General features: G+C 44.0%; 1 protein-coding gene across 1 annotated transcript in view; it reads left to right on the forward strand.

The window, feature by feature from the left end:
• tenm1 (teneurin transmembrane protein 1) overlaps positions 1–18,082 on the forward strand; it is a 156,083-nt gene that overhangs the window by 21,951 nt on the left and 116,050 nt on the right. Inside the window, exon 3 of the mRNA XM_070836474.1 lies at positions 16,742–16,985. Within this exon, the coding sequence (XP_070692575.1) occupies positions 16,742–16,985 (244 nt within the window). The remainder of the gene's footprint in view (positions 1–16,741; positions 16,986–18,082) is intronic.

Below are 18,082 nucleotides of genomic sequence, written 5' to 3' on the forward strand. Positions count from 1 at the left end.
AGGATACACAGCATTTGGCCAAGCAACTGGTTTTTTTTTTTTTACCAATTCCGTGTGTGTAACCGAATGAGAGGTGGATGAAAACCACTGAGGGGGTGTTCAGGTTTGTGTGCAATAATGAACTATATATATAGCAAAGCTGAAATTCGGCTAGCATTCTACACTCCCCCTCTGGAAATAGAGACTATTCAGACTTGTTAGGCTTCTAAGAGCTGCCTAGAAGCCTGTCATTTCACATTAAAGTAGCCTAGCATTGCTGCTTTCATGGATTTAGTCCTCGCTGGACAGCAAATGATATATTTATGTATAGATTTGAGATGGGAGTCAGACAAGGTTGTCTACGCATCCCCCATTAGCTTCCATGTGTGTGTGCAAATGCACACACGTGTGCCCTTGTGAGTGTATGTTTGTCCCTCACTGGTACAATGCATTTCCATTATGAGGCATATGCCACCCTGTGTTATGGTGAGCCGAGCTGTTAGCTGTTACTATGACTGTCACATCTATAGACGGGAAGGGAAGGGGATATTTCCTGTTTAGATGTCACCAATTTCCTCTTCATGCATGGTGCGCACACACAAACACGCACACGTGCACGCCCGCACACAATTGATAGATTTATTATAGCGTGTTAGGAAAGTGCAGGCTTCACATTTCAGTAAAATGGACCCATTTGGCGGGCGAACGACTGCACCCCTCCTCCCCAACCCCACATCCTCCCACCCCACCCATCCAGCCGGCGTGCCAGCCCACTCAGCCGAATCCGGAACTGCACCAAATACATGTTTCTGTCACAAGCTTCGTGTCAGCTTTTTTACATGAGCAGGAGAAATGGGGAAAGAACGGGTCATTCTGACAGTTGGAATCACTCTGTGTGGATCTTAAATGTTTTACGGCCTTAATGGGCCTCCAGAAATAGATGCAGTGCTAATGTCCTCTTACTCTAAGAAAAGGGGGAAGAATGTGTCTGTGGTAAGTGTGTATATTTGTGTGCTTAGGACTTTGTGTGAGGGTGTGCGCATGTCCGTTTGTGTTTGTGGCTTCTCATGTGTGCGACACAAATGGGCTTAAGTGAGGGATTCACGCATGCAAATGAAGCCACTTAAATCTGGGTCCTTTTCCCGCTTTATCTCAAAGGACATCCTATTCTCTATTTAGAGCACCACTTTGACATCAGCCCTATGGAGGCACGGCCCTATGGGGTTTTGGTCTTAAGTGGTGCACTATAGACCATAAGGAATCATCTAGATTTGCCTTATGTAATCTCTCATCCTTAGAGATATCCACAACAAATCTTCAACAAGCTCCTTGCCTGTTGTAGACACTCAACATAGCCCATCGCTCAGCTTGAGCATTAAGCATTACCTTTTGAAGAAGTGTTCAATATTGTTGGATTCCTGGCATTCGGTGCTTCCAGACAGCATTTGCTGCCTTAGAACAGTTAACCATCTCCCAGCATGGTTCCTCTTCTCCAGACAGACTCTGACTTAGAGTATTGATCTCTCTGCTAGCTGTATCCTTACCCCTCAGACAATCCATACTAAATGTATTAGCTGCGGAGAGAGCTACAATGTCCTCTGCAGCTAATCATATTTAGCCACAGAGAGAGGTATCTTTAAAGAAGCAGCCTATTTTCAGGGCCAGCGTGAGTTGTCCAGACCAGAGGAGCTGCAGTGTGCAACATCAAAAGGTGGCCTTCAGAGACTGGCATATTAGAAGACCATTTAGGTTCATCTTGAAGCATTAAGACCTAAATTGCGTGAGTGGGCTTGCACAAGCAAAGGGACATATGTTCTTGCGTGCGCGGGAGTAATTTTGATGCACCTAGTATGATTTTTCATGAATTCTCCTCTCTCTCCCACCACTCTCATGCACACACACACACACACACACATACACACACACGCACCGTTATGCATCACAGCACGCATCATACAGGAGAGCAGCACTGATTGTTGAGTGGGGCAATCAAAGGCTTTGATGCTAATCAGAGCTCTCTGTCCTGCCAGTTTGGGATGATGGTGGAAATATACAATAAAGAAAAGGTTTGATATCAGATGCCCAGTGCCTGGCTGATGTGATTGCTCTCTGCCTCATTCACTGGGTAGCAAGGGATAGAAATCAGCCTTGGGGGGATAGGGCTGTACACTGGCTTGTGGGAGCTCCTAATGCAGTGCCACATGTAATGAGCTTTGGATTTGGGCCCCCATCATGCATAGAGTTTTCCACCTAATCTGCTAAATACTTTGTGAACCATTCATTACATTTGTTTGGGTTGATTTTCACGCTGCTACTTCTGTAGAGATGACAGTAGTACTTTGTCTGGCGGGATCTCCTGCAAACCGCTCTGATAACACCTGTGCCGCTTGATGCAGCGAGCGTATTCCTGGCACTCATCTCCTCTCTTGGTAGGGGGGCTGCCGGTGATGTGTGTTTTTCTAACCGTTGATTTCTCTGAATGTGCTCTGAGCACTTCTGTGTTCATCTCCGCCTGTCTCAGCTATTGCCAGAACCTTTTTGGACATATGTGCTTTTGCTTTTTGATTTTGTGTGCCTCTGTATGTGTGTTTGAGGGGGAGAGACGGAGAAAGAGAGCAAGAGAGAGAGGGGGAGTTTTTGACAGTACGTTCCCAATTGTGTTTCTTCTTTTTTTTTTTTTAACTGTGTGCATGTTCTTGTGTGTGTGTGTGTGTGTGTTTATGTGTTTATGTTGCCTCCGCTTGTTGGTTGACAGGCTGCTGTTCGGCCTTCTGACAGACAGTTCCATTAAATCATGCTGCAGTGGTAACCCACAGTGACAGGACGCCATTGCTTCCCTGGGATTCCTCCATCAGGGTCTCTCATGCGCTTAACGAGGAAGTAAACATGCTAAATTGTCTGTTGGAGATGAAGTGAAGAGGCTGTCTGAATGCTGCACGTCACGTGTGATGTCCACACATCTTAGTTTCCTTACTGGGAGCAACATGCAAAACACAGTGAGCATGCAAGGCTAAGAGCCGTCTTCGTTCCTTAAATAGGAAACATACTGTGCCTTAGCTTTATGAGAATACACAACATTAATGTTAATGTTATATGCTGCCAACAAAAAGAGACTCAGATATGAGGGCTATGCATAATGATACATTTGCAAACATATAAAAGGCTTTGTGTTGATAGTGGTATAATATAGCAAAATCCAATCCGCCTAATAATCTGAAATATTAGGACTCACAGAGAATATGTGCAGTAATATCTTATGCATTGGACAACGAGCTTCTGACATAACTGCCTGTTTTTTCGACCACAGCCACGCTGACAGTTTTCCAGAAACCTCTTTGTGGTTTTCTGATGGTTGCAAATTGTTCTGCAGACAATTATTTTCAAGTACAGGATGACGGTGCAGCAGTGCTATTGTAGCAGGGAGGCCATGCAATAATAAATGCTGCTGCTCTGTTGACTTCTCTAATAGACAGGCGCTGCATTTGAAGACGCCATTTCTTGTTGTGAATCTTCCTGCAGATTGAGGCGGAGTCAGCCTGGGTGCTGCCTGGTGAGAAAACACTGAGTGGATTTTGAAGAGGTGTTGAGTGCAGGGGATGATGGCTCTGCTTGTTCCTTTTAAGGTTATTTTAAGCTGCAGACCTGCAGGGTGTGTGTGTGGTGTGTGAGTGTGCGGTGTGTGTGTCAGGGTTGTGTTTTAATTAGAGAGACAGGAGTGTGTCCTTGGGCTGCCGCAGAGGGTCAGGAGAACCTGGTAGTCTGGGAGAGCAGTGGCTGGGACAAGTCTGGCAGGCCTGCTAAACACCCATTACCCAGACGTGTAGATGCACTCAAGAGCGCACACTCTCGCCCACACCCGTACACACCCATGCACACACAGACGCACATCCGCGTCCTGGTCTTGGCGCCATTCCTGTTGGCCAGTGATACCATGGTAACTGAGCAGCCTGCATCTCCATGTGTTCCATGGCCTTCTCTCGTCTCTGAAAGCAAAATTATCACTGGCACTACTCTGGGGAGATAGAGAGAGGCATGGGAGAGGTGGGCAGATTGAGAAGGGCAGCAAGGAGCTGGAGTGGAAGGAGCAGGGGGAGGTTGAGAGGGAGGTGAGGGGAATTGAAAGAAGAAAAGGTTGAGAGGGGAGAGGGAGGAAGAATCTGACATTTATGTTTCTGGCCAACAGAAAATGCCACTTCAGGCTGGCACCTCTCTTTCATTCTCCGTTGCTCTCTCCAGCCTCCCTCTGACCCTAGGTTCGCCTCCCACACCTATATCCATATGTTTTGTTCCATTCCCAACACCTCCATCATTCGCTTCTCCTCTTATTTCCCTGCATCATCATCTTCTCATGGGCAGCACGGTGGTGGTGGTTTGCACTGTTGCCTCACAGCACTAATGTTTTAGGTTTGAATCCCGGTTTGAACCTGGGGTCTTCCTGTGTGGCGTTTGTATGTTCTGCGTGGGGTACTGTGTGGTTCCCAGGCTTCCTTCCACGGTCCTAAAACATGCAGGTCAGGTTAATAAGTGACTCTAAATCTAAAGTGTGAGCGTAAATGGTTGTCTGTCTCTGTGTCAGCCCCTGTGATTGACTGGCGTCCAGTCCAGAGTGTACCCTGCCTCTCGCCCAAAGTCAGCCGGGATTGGCTCAAGCCCCCCTGCGACCCTGAAGGATAAGCGGTATAGACAATGGATGGATGAATGGAACATCTTCCCATTCTCATATGTGTACCATATGACCTCTGGCTATCATCCAGTCATTTCTTTACTTTCCTGTAGTCATTTCCATATCACAGGCCCTCACCTATGCAACATCACGCCCATCTTTCGTCAGCTTTCCTCTTTGATTCTTCGCCTCTGAATCCTCTTTAACCTCCCCTCTTTTCCCTCCCATACCTGCATTTTCCATCTCCTTTTCTTCTCTTTCTCTCCCGAGCTAATCCCCTCCTCACCCCCTCCCCTCACACCTCTGGTGTGCCTAGCCTGGGTCCCAGCCGATGATGGGACTCATAAAGCCTCCCAGATGAGGCGATAGCTAATGGCTGTTGAATAATGCATGGCAGGCAGGATTTAGAGAGCCCAGTCTATTAGCCTGACCAAATACTCTGGGCTTTTATTAAAGACCAACACTTACAATTACAAACTACATTAAGGCCGGGGTCCTGTCTCAGCTCCCCCTTTCTCGCCATTCGTCGCCGTCTCCATGGTCATAGCTATGGCAGAGTATTATCTTTTGCTTTTTAAGATTTTATAGCCTGGAGCAACAAGACCCTTTTAGAAGGGGTCACTGACAGTCTTTTCTAGGTGTTGTGTCTTTATTTTATGTGATTGTGTCAGAGGTTAGTGGCCCTTTTAGTTACAATAGTAGATAGAAAAAGAGGCAGAGGGCAGTGGTGTCACATTTTCACTGTTGGCGTTCGATATGAAAATGAAGGGTCGTTGCTTATATGTAGGTTTTTTTTTTTATGTCTCTCCCTGTTGTGGATTGTTGTTTTTTGGGGCTGTTCCAGCTGCTGCATTTGTGCGTGTGTGTATGTAAGATAGAGATGCATGGGCTTTTGAATGTGTTTGAGCTGTGCACACACCTGTATTTTACCCTGCGCTCCACTGCTGCAGAACTGTCATCATCTTCTAGATGGTTTTTAATTTTCTCTGTGTTCACAGTTGCACAGTGCAGATGAGGCTCCCTCGCACATCATTCCACATGATTATATACAAATGTTAATGGGTGCTAATAGCTATAAGGATCTAGAAGTGTGTGTCCTGTAAGTGGCTTCTGAATAGTCATAAAGTGTTGTGAGCTAATGGCTATCTAAACATCCCTCTGCCTGGCTATGTTTAAGTGCACACTTAGCTGTCTTTCTCTAACAGCGTATTGACCTATCTCTTAATTCTGAGATTGCTATGCAAGATTTCATCTCGCATTTGCATGCCACATCGAGACACGTCTGCATATTCTTGACAAGTTTGCCGAGTTAGGAATTTGTGTGCCACACAGTGAGGCATTTTCAGAATGAGACTGCAGTCACGACCAGTGGTCAGTAGGCTACTGCCGTGTTGTCAGCCCAAGGGTTCAGTTTTTATATGCTGAAAGATCTTTAATCAAGTCATTCAGGAAACCTAAGGGATGTCCAGGCCATGTCGGATATGGGGTACACACCATAAGGGATGATAGATTGATGTCAGTGCGTTCAACATTGAAAGTGTCAACCCTAAACCCTTGATCCATCTCCATATCCTGCCTCAGTCCCTCGTCTGCCATGTGTCAGGAGAGCTAAGTGATTACATGTCCACCAACACTCGGATGAAAAGCTGCTGCTTAATTTGTGGCCAAAAACATCAACCTCATGAGCTACCACTTCCTGTTTATTTTGTGTCTCTCTCTCTCTCTCTCTTTCTCTCTCTTCCTCAGTGATGTTTATTTAATCTGATCTCCTGGCTGACCCTGCGGCCAGCAACTGTTCCTCAATAGACTGCACTCTATATTTAGTAGTCCCTAAATGTCACAGACTTTTAAACCACACACTTACAAAGCTTTATTTAAAGTAAAACATGGTCCAGACAGTGCGCACTCATATTCACGATCTTCCTCTCCTAAATGCAAAATTAACTAATTCATTTTGGAAAACTGATACAACAGTCAGGGTTACTGTATACAGCTACGTCGATACACAACCAGATCCAAAGTTCTGAGTGAAATTAATCAAAAATCAATATGGACATCAGAAATCTGCATACAATTAATCACTAAGACTTTTTTCCAGTCTCTATGTGTGACCTTCCCCCCCGAATACCACCTAGCTCTCTAGTTCTCAAACCACAGGCGTCAAAAGTGACAATAAAAAAGTGTCCGATTCTAATGTGTATTAATCTTCCTGAAATATAGTATACTGACCTCAGAGTCTAACGGAAGCCTTGAGCACAGCGTTGTATAAAGCGCTGAGGTGAATGACACCCATCTGACAGCATTTAAGTGAGAAACCCGTTCTCCTTTGGACGACATAATAAGTTACATAGTGCATCACTTCCTGTGGTTACTCTTATTGAGGCAGCAGACAATTTATAATTCTGCACTTGGAATAAAAATGAGGAAATATTGATCTTTCTGTATTTCGTTACTCAAAATGAATACCTTATCAAATCCTGAACAGGAGCCAAGTCAATAATAAATCACAGCTGAATCGAATCGTATAGAATGAGCTTTTCATTGCAGTGTTGCATCTTGCAAATTTATGTGTATCATTTTTGCAAAGAAGCATAACAAAGTGTCTGCAACGAAGAGGTGCACACCCCTACCTTAAGGATGGTATTTAGGCTTTCACATCAAAGGGCTTTCTCTTTCAGTAGAACAAGTACAAAGAGGGTCACTAAATGTCTTGTTTTCCTCTTCACCTATCAAAGAAGCTACTTGAGTTCAATAAGTGAGTGGAGGGCAATGGCAGTCTGGATGAAGAGAAATCGTGTCCCCAAAAGAAAGAATAAAGACATATTGGTTTTTGCTGAAAGAGGGAGAGGTGATTGGAGGGAGGGAGGTGAGCGCATACGGTAGGCATCAGGCAAGTCCTCCAGATTACATCTCTACAGCCTTATACTGATATGGACATTAACAAATGAGTCAAAAATGTGTGTGTGTCTTTGTACGTGTGTGTGTGTGTGTTCACTGAAGGCATGTGTTGAGACACTGCAGTGTCTTATCTTCGTTAACGGTATTCCTCTGTCTCTCTGGAGGCACGCAGGGAGCAGAGGGCAACTGCAGTCTGATGTGGGGCATCTGTTCCCACATTTGTTAAGCTTCTCCTGGGGTGTGTGCACGGCTTTTGGAGAGAGAAAAAGCGAGACAGACAGAGAGCGCTGGAAGAGTGCAAAAGCGTATGCATACGTGCGCGTTGTGATCGGTGTGATAGGTGCGGTCGGTGGAGTGGAACGGCAAGGTGTTGTTGCAATAGAGGGCAAGTGCCTACTTGTCATTGGTCTGTGTTAATGCTGACCCGGGGCGGTGGCTGCGCTCACCTCATTGACCGCAAGATGGCCGCCAGTCGAGTCTGCAGGTGGTGCTGAAGACACATCTCTTTCCTGTTATTCTCTCCCTCTCTCTTCTGCGTTTCTTCTTTGTATCTCTATCTCCCTCCACCATCTATTACATGTTCCAGTCGGAATACCAAGCAGTCCCTCATCCGTTCTGCTATTCCCCACGTCTTCCCATATTTACACAGTCCTGTCTGCTTGTGCAAAGTGCATATATATGTACGCCTCTCTGAATGCTTTGCTTTCCATAATGTAATCTCAGTGGGGACATTACATGCATAATGTACTCTATAATAAGACTGCAGTTGGCCCCGGATGCCTGGTTAAAGATAGGAAGGGATGTGTGTTAATTAGACTCATTTACAGCTCTAGCCAGTAAAGAGCAGGACCCCTTCGCAGATGACCCGCTTCTCCTTGAGAAGAGTTGCTGATCAAAGTTTCACATGGCAAACCACCAGGGATGCGGAGGTGAGCTGAGGTGGTACCAACGGACTTCTTTAAGTCAAGAGCAGCGCTGGTAGATGCAATGGGAATAGGAATTATTGACTGGAGCAGCGTGGTATGGAAATAGTGTCTCTGGCGTGCCATCATAGACACGGAAAGCTTATAGTACCCTGATTTATGACTGCTGTGGAGAATTGAGTGCTTCATAAAGATTTGCCGCTGGCTGAGATGGAGTAATCAGTGAAGTGATCTGACTTTGGTGGATTACAGTTTGAACGCGTTGTAAAGTCAGTTACAATGTCTTGACTTTGTCTGTCGGACAATGCGTGTGGAAGGAGTGGGAGTCTGACTCTGGCCCTCTGTCAAGGTCATATGGATTAGAAATGATTGGGTTTCCAATACTCTACTGGGGAGTTCTGCATGATGAATCATCACTTCATTCCAAATCGACACCAATTAAGAGGGGTTTGTTTATTCCGCTGTGGGACATGCTGTGGATGTTCGCTTGGAACAAGCATTTTCACCTCCTTTCTCTTTTCACAAGCAACACTGTGGCATTTGCAGGGATTAGTATAATGTGTGCGTGTGTTGTGTGTTTGTGTATTTCTATCGGTGCGTGCTTCCTTGGGCACTGTGGAGTTCGTATTTGTTTCAGTCCTGCAGATTCACATTTTATTTGCATACTTGTGCATGTTTGTGTGTGTGTGTGTGTGTGTTTGTTGTGTTGTGTGTGGACATGTTGGCACGTGCGTGTTCACAGTCATGTCACTCAGTGTTTACTGTGTAGCTCTGCTCTGGTTGTGCCAGTAGCCTCCTGTCTGTAAGGCATGCTATATGAAAAGTGAGGTTGTGGAGCCCAGTGCCGGAGCCAGTGAATTCATTTGCATTCATTCCACTGCCTGTCTCTCCTCAGAGCCCATTCTAATTACCAGCAGCTCAGGTCTGCTACAACACTGCGCACACTCACTCTCTCTCTCTCTCTCTCTCTCCTCACTGAAAAAATGGGCTGCTGGTGGTGCATTCTTGTAGCTTTGATACTACTCTCTCTTTAGCCTGCCAGGAATCTCTTCATGTTGGTTTGTTTGCTGTCAAGCCCAGGCACTTTCTGCTGTTTTAGTGTTGGAGTCAGAGAAAATATAGTGTATGCATGTGTGTGCAAGAACAACTCCTCCATACTCTGTGTGTGGCCGTTGTGATTGTTTTGGGATGGAGGGAGATGCAGTGTGTGTTCATATGTAGAAGAGAGCACGACGGGGGAAGGAGGGGGAGAATCACGAGGCTTGTAAAAGATGAATGTGCGCACTAATCACCGTAATGGCCATTGTGGCGTTTCACCTCCTGAGTCTCAAAAACCTTGTCACGCCCTCTTCCTGGTGAAGCAAATTTCTACCAAGGCTAATAACTCATAGGACATCACGCCACTACTGAGCATGCTCCGGAGCTCCGTCAGACACTCATGTGCATACTTATGCATGCATGTATGCACACACGGATGTATGACGTGCACCAATGCACACAAGCACGCACACAACAACACCTGCACAGCTCTGTGGCAGGTGGCAATGACCGGGCACCCTGCAGCAATGACAAGGTCAGGAAGATCAGGACACTGCTGTGCTCTCAGGAGAGACGAGCTGAGCTCAGCTAGCTGCTATAGGCTACATCCTGCGCTGGCCTCCAACAAGCAGCCAGCATTCATTAAGATCAAAAAAGTTTGGTCAGGCAGTTTCAAGACCGAGAAACATCGGCTGATTAATTACAAGTTTTAAACAGATCATTTAAATAACGCAGGACCGAAGGAGGGTGCTCGTCTGAAAATGTAATTTGAGCGCGGGCCCCTGCAGTGAAGTGTTTGAGTGATGGTAAGCCTCTTGCTGTAGAACTGAGGAGCTAGACTCAGGAGGTTTCGCACCCTCTCCAGGGAAATGCAACTTTCAGAATCACCTGCAGCCTAAACATGATTGTGGAGCTGCTCGGGAGTTGTTTTTGAAGATGGGGTACAAACAAGCAATTACGCAAATATGCACATAGATCTACACGTTCACGTTGTAGACGCATGCACACACATTCCAGTGCACACAGCTGCACGCACAGTGAGTGAGTCCTCCGGTATGAAAAAGCCAAATGATGCATGGCTGCTAATTATCAGGCTCTGTATGAAAATCGACTGGGTTCCGCAGGAGAAGGAAAAGCTCTTAGAGCACTCGGTTTCTTCATTTGTATTTTCTTGCTTTAATTGGACAACATGATTGTGTCACTTTGTTAAATGGAGATCCTACCGTTTATCCCTGTGTCTGCAGAGATGAATCAATGGCTGTTTTTATTCTAATTGCTGTCTCAGAGCCCACTGTCATCAACGTAATTATCAGTGTTTCTGCCGCCATCACTGCTGTTTTCATCATTATTGTTATCACTGTTATTACCAATGTTATCTTCATTATCTTTGTTATTTTCATCACCGCCACCGACCCTATTATCAGTAACGTTATCTTCATCAACGTCATTGTCGCCGCTGTGATCGTTAGCAATATTAGTCCCTGTTATCATACATTCGCTATTGTTGTTATCGATATTACCATCCTTCACACCAACTTCATCAGCAGCCAACCAATGAAAGGAGTCATAGTGGAACTTATAATGTCTGATGAGATAATGTCTTATCTCTGGTCAGGAACTGCGTTAAGACAAAGACAAATTATTACAGAGAGTCAGATGGTCAGCGAGGGCAGGGTCCCATCTCATTACTGCAAAAAAGAAGAACAAAACCAGTGAGTTCTAATTTCAGTTGTCTGACCTTTTTATGGGGTTAATTATTTATTTCATCGAAGCACAGCAGTGGAATAAACTTTGTGGCAATTTAATGCAAGTCAATTAAGAAGCAAGATAGATGAAAAGCTATCCTGGGGGAAATTATTAGGCTTTTATTTTTAGAGTGGGGTGGATGATGTGGTTTTTGCTGGGCTTGGTCCAACAATAGTGTTAAATGTTCTCTAAAACGATCACGTTCCTCTGTTAGGCAGGTTTGATAGTGTTGAGGTCAGGCTCTATGGATTTTATACAGCTTTCCTGTAATAAGTGAAATTAACTCTGCAGTAGAGCGCAGGGCACAATAATGGAGAGACGGAGGGAAGGAGAAAGGGGGCGTGAGCAAACAGAACACGAAGAAGAGGTTAAATATTAGACTTTGATATTATTGTGGCTCATGTTTTTATGGTCTGCTACACTCCAAACCTGGTGGTCTCTTCTTATTAAAGAGGTGATATATCCTGTGTTTGCAGCTTCCACCCTTTAGGGACTGTACAAAAAATATTGGGGTGGGGAGGTGGTATGGAAAGGCACTCCACAGCATCATTAATATTTTTTTGTTGGACTGCCTTAGATGAAAAAAAAAAAAATTGGAAGCACCTCACCTAAATATCTCAAAACAGTATACAACTCATGGCAAATAAATAGTGAAAATACAGCCAGAAAAAAAACAGTTGTTACAGCCTCTGAATGAGCGAACAGAAGAACAGGCTGCTGATTTTGATGTTAAAACTAACGCCCCCAGACAGAGACTGGACTGTTCCTCTGAATGTGGTCACAGAACACCTCTATCACCAGCAGCGCACACAAAAGCTCCTTTTGATGTAACAGTTGGATCTTTTTTTTTTTCTTTTATGCGATAAACTTTCACATGAAGAGGTTGAAATAAAAGACTCTCCCAAAGAAAAGTCAGACCGACCTCCCTTCAGCAAAAAGAAAAAGTACATAAACTTCCCCCTTTTCTGACCCTTCCCTTCTCGGCGCCTTCACTGTCTGGGATTACTAAAATTTTTCTCTCTGAACATGTCTCTTCTTAAATTGTCTCTGCCCAATTACTACAACACCATGCACAGGTAGTGCTGAACATCTGGCAGGCACATCCAGACTGAAAGTAGAACATTTTAATGACAAGCATGACGAGCATTCATGAACAAGACTATTTTGCGTACGTGATTCATTTTTCATTGAAACAGTTTTATACCTGCTTGTTAATATCCTTTCCAAAGAGAATTGCACCATCATGACAGCTAACTCATTACTACACCCACGACCATTACTATGTGTGTGTGTGTATGCTTGAGTCATTTTTTTACTATGCTCTCCTCTCATTACATTAGTATGACTTGGCATTAAATACCTAAATTGTCATAAATACTTAATGTCTGCTATTTTAGGTCCATCTCACCTACAGTAATGCATTTTTAATACCTAACCCAAATACCTGTTACCTGTTACATTTCCCAGTAAATCCCCCCAGATCTCCCTTCCACTGGCAATAAAACGCTTTTCCTCATATCTCGCTTATGTAACCAAAAGCTGATGATTCCAGGAAAATATCTCATAAGCGACTTTCTAAAAGTGTCTTTTCTGGGGGGCTAAGTCCCTGAGGAACCCCAGGGCAGAGGATGTTCAACACTGTCACGACTGTCATCTAGAGCTGTAATGGCCCCACCCCTGGCCCCTATCTGCTCCCCACAGAGTTGATTTGATGTTTTTGAACTCCTGGCCACCCTGCCAAGTATTGCACGGCCTCTGCCCTACATCGCCGGGCCTATTTAGGTTACATCTACTATTTAATACAACATCACAGCTTGTGTGTTTGATATGACTTTGTGTGAAAGACCGAGAGAGGAAGAACGACTTAGCAAGTGTTTCTCTGCCATTTCTGCGTTTGTCCGAGGGAAAAGAGAGGAATTGAGTCCGTTTGTGGATCTTTGAGAGCGGAGACCCAAAGCTGCCTCAGCTAAGCCCTCCAAAGCACCATCTGGCAGCCTGGGACCCTGTGTCACCCTACTCACTAAGATTACATTCTCCCCGAGCCCTCTATCCCTGTCCTTTCTGCTCCCCTCCTGCCCACTTTACACTCTTTCCCCTTTTCTCTCTCCAGCAAACACTAAGGTAGCAAGCACAGTTTTGGCGACTGCATACCCAGAGTTGTTAAGATTCAGGTTTTCTAAAAAGTCTAAATTAATAATGAACTAGAGGCCATTTGAGATTTAAGAGGCAGGAATAATGTGGATTCATTATTTTAGTTTCAAAACAATTTTAGGCCGTTTGGGTTGAAAAACATTTCTCATGCACAGAGATGTAAGGGAGTCTTCGCTCCAGTGTTAATGGTTCAGACTATTTCTAGAAATTTCTCTACAGATTAATAACCTATATATAGAGAGAGATTATTGCTGACTTTTTCACTCACAGCGACATTCCACCACTATTTTACGTAAAGTCTGGCTTAGTCCTCATGAAGATTATTACTTAGGCCACGAAAACAGGTGTGTAATAGAGTTTCATTGGTCAGAGTTCATTTGTCAGGCAGGGAAAGTCTAACGAAAGATGCTTGTGAGTGGCATCATGGGAAGTGTGGATCCAGGTTTTTTTTTTCTTCTTCAACCCCCCCCCCCATCATACTAACTCAGTGTAGCACCCCTTTCATTTTCAAATGGAGAACCTTGCAGAAATGATTGCTAATTTAGCACACAAAACTGTTGATGTGTTTTGATTTTGGCTGACAGGTGCACACTGTGATGTGTAAGAGAATCAGGCAACGTAATTTTGCTTTGGTACACTGCTCACAGTGGCTTTACAGTTTCTAAATGGCTCACATTGTTCTCAAATCATTACAGTCTAACGGAGTCTGAGTCAAGTTTAAAGTCAACAAAGTCAAATTCAACTTAAAGCTAAAGTTGATTTAATGCCTCAGGCGCAACCTGAGTGCAAGTTGCCAACTCAAGTGCCCAGCTCTGGGAATGCACCATGTGTGATTTCTTTTAGAAAAAAGATAAAAAATATATGTTTTTTGTAACAAATGCTAAAAACATCTACCTCCAGAATAAAAACCTGTAAGCAAGGGATTTCTGGCTGGACTCAAAGGACTCCCTGTTGCTGATGAATCAGATAGACTAAAAACTGAAGCACTGCTTTAAAGCTCCCGGTGCATTACAATGACACACGATGCAGTGCTGCTCTAAAAATGTTCTGTCAGTTTTCCCTAAGCATGTAATTTTTAATACTCAGAGGTGGTTCAGACAAAAATAACTTCCTTCTTGCACATCCATTAGATTAGACTAAACAGCACCTCCAGGTGATGACACAAATACATCATTTTACCAGGTCTCACGTAGAGTCAGTTTCAGCACAGTCTGATTAGCTGTTTAAATCACCCAGTGATGTAGGATATACAGGACTGTGCAATATTATATAGTCTTAGAAAAAAAACAGTTATTAAGGTTCGAACAGACCAGTGTGTATTGCAGACATGAGTGTATGAATATGTCACATCCCACGGTTAAGAACATTCACAAACTGCAAGTTAACACACAGTCTCTGCTGTTGTTATTCACCATAAACATGTTAAACATGCTAAAAATATCATGCATAATGGGTGGTATGAAATGTGCATCATCGCAGATGGCCTTGAGCAATAAACAACAATGGATAGATGTCAACGTATAGTTAGAACCCCCCGCATGTTTCCGTGAAACCAGGAAATGAATATGTGATGTGAGTAATGGCTTGTCATGAGTAAGGAAGATATCATTTAATTGTGTCAGTATGCAGAGAGTAGAGACAGATAGTTTATCACATGCCTTGGAAATGTGACAGAGACAATTCAGCCATGTTGGAAGATCAATAACCAGTAGAGCGTTTTGGAAGATGAAAAACCTTTCATTTGTTCAAAGAGCATTTTGACAGAATTTACAAAGTAATTTTGGGAATACTAATGTCAAATTTGCAGACGTGTATACACACACAGGCAGCGGAAGCATTGTTACAATGCTCAAAATGGCACTTCTGGACAGATGGCATCATGGAAATATTATTGTGGAAATGATTATAGACCATTTACGAGTTCCTGCCCTACCATACAGTCACATTCCTACAACACTGCGAGAAAATATATCTTGTAAATGTGAATTTCCAACAAGTGAGAATCGTAAAAACCTGATGTGATGTGTGGTATGTCAATGAACATTGGTGGATATGACATCAGGTATCAGCCAACATGTCTGTGCAAAAGGATAATAAGAAGAATAATTTAGTGTGAAGAGATCGAAGCAATGTGATCTTTAAAATTGCTTAAAACATTGGAGCATGTGCAGAGATTTAGTGTTGTGGAAATGTTGACGATAACACGTTTCACAACTGTTTCCCTGCAACATTTAGGAAAGGTGTTGGGACACTTTTATACATAATGGCAGCTACAGTACACGTTCCAGTAACATGCAGTTTTTTATGCTGGCAACAGCGACTGTGAGGCCAGAAACAAGGTTATTTAATTCTTCACTTTTCTCAGTTTTCAGATGGCAGGAATCATAAAATCTGTTTTCTGGTGTTGTCAGTGTAAAACTTACACTTAAACGGGGAGGACTGTGGTATTCTCCCAGGTGGGCTACAATTCCACATACTAAATTATTGCTGACAATTTGGCAGAAAATAGCATGGTGGGCCAATACTGTCTAACAATGGGTTCCAGGCTAATGTTACAATCATTGTCAATACAGCTGGACAGCGTTGGTCTTTTGGGACGAGGGATTTAGCGTGTTCGTATAACCATGCTGCAGCCATATGGCATGAGCTGTCCCCCTAAACACTGATAACTAATGTCCCAGGACGCTTGATGAACACTGATGAACACGTACACACAGGTGTGTGCACACGTGCAAATACATGCCAACCCGGTTAATCTGCAGTTGCACAGATATTCACACATTAAACAAACATATGCACACACATTTCATTTGGCAAAACCGCTCGCCTTTAGAAGACAGACTGAAAAGAGAGAGAAAGCAGCAAGGAGGAAGAGATGGTAGAGGGAGAGTTATGGTGAAAGAGAATGGTAAATGATGGACTGAGAGAGCTCTATCTAGACCCTGAGGTTAGCAGTGTGAGGGAGTTACAGCTGGCTAGCTCATTCCGTGAAGCTACAGATCTCATAATAAACATCACATGGGTAGTTTGGGCTGGCGGGTGCAGATTAAGCCAGAGCTGTTAGCTCTTTAAAGACTGTTCAATGCTGCAGCCAGCCAAGAACCTATTTATAGGGCGCCTGGAAGTGTATCAAAGCAGGTAGGAAGGGAAGGCGCTGGACAGGCACAGTTTTCAAGCTGATTTATGTCCCTCAATCAGTGTAATAACAATAAACTGTCAACTAACACGCCACTTTTATTTGTAATTTATGGTACTGCTCTCCTAATAAACCTATGTTTATTTCTCCCCTGTCCCTCCTCCTGCTCCTCCTCTGCTTTTTTTCTCTGCTGTCTCTCTGCAACAGAACTGCCCAGCAGTCCAGGTGGTCAGTTCACATTTCGCCCGCTGCCCCCGCCTCCCCCTCCGCCCCATGCCTGCACTTGTGCCCGCCCGGCGCCCTACACTCAAGTCAGCCTGCAGAGGAAGACCATGCCAACGCGGTGCCAGGCCAGCCAGGGCAGCCAGGGGCCAGACACAAGCTCGAGCACAGACCAGGCACAGCTTCACAACAGCTGGGTGCTCAACAGCAACATTCCTCTTGAGACCAGGTAAGAGAATACAACAAATTACAAAGTCCCTAAAATTGTGCCCTTAAAGGTTATTTTTACAGTGTTTGTTGTTGTTGTTGTTAAAGCAAGTGAACAAAAAGAGTTAAGGTGACTTAAAGAATTTGGATCAAATGGAGGGCTTCATTCCAAAATGCTTTCAGTCCAAAACGTCGGTTATGTCATTTTGCAATGAAACCCTTCAAATGAAAATATCTTCAAGGCAAATTGCCCTACTTCAACATAATGTCACTTGATTAAAGACATTTCTTTAATCTCACAAATGAGTATCACTAGATTAAAAGAAATTCTTTCATCAGGAGTGTTAGTTGGCAGACTGTCACCATTTCTTAGAAAAAATCAGAGTAGAATGCTTAAGAATGAATGTTGGACTAAAGGATTTGGACATGTGTAGAGAGGAGTAAGTGGAACAACACGCAGGCCTCAGGGGTATTATTACAGGACTTTGCACACCATCAAAATTAGAACGAATCTCTCAGGTTTTTTGGATTCTTTTTATTCTCTTGTACTGGTCCCCCGCTGCAGACAGCAGGGTGCCAGTATATGAGTTTGCACTACCTAAAATAAAGGTGAAATTTAGTATCTAGTAGGGCTGAACGATTAATCAAACTCAAACCAACGCAGATATGCAACAGAGCACAATTTTCAAAGTTTTTTGCTGCACAATCTAATAGAGGGCCAGACACCTTTAAAACATGCGGTGTGCCGTAGGCAGGTGAGAATAGATGGATTAGATGAGCTTGTGTAACGCCGCACACAGGCAGAACCAAACAATGAAGAGCAACAGGTGATTTTAGTGTCAAAGAGGAGCAAGGACGTCAGTTTTATGGACATGTTTTAGGTTTAAGACACGGTCAGGCGTTGTGCAGAACATTCCTGCTATAGTAGACACGAGATAACACTACAAATGTGTTTCAACATTTCAAAAAGCTGAGACCATGTATGATTATTGCTAAAATGCAGACTACCAGTGTGTCAAGCAGGCCGACCACCGCGCGTGGATCACTGACAGAAACATTCGAGAGCATCTCCTCATGAACGAGATTCAAAATGGCACCGCAAAATTACCCAGGCGATGC

This window comes from Pempheris klunzingeri, chromosome 9, assembly GCF_042242105.1.
Source record: "Pempheris klunzingeri isolate RE-2024b chromosome 9, fPemKlu1.hap1, whole genome shotgun sequence".
In the NCBI taxonomy this organism is placed as follows: domain Eukaryota; kingdom Metazoa; phylum Chordata; class Actinopteri; order Acropomatiformes; family Pempheridae; genus Pempheris; species Pempheris klunzingeri.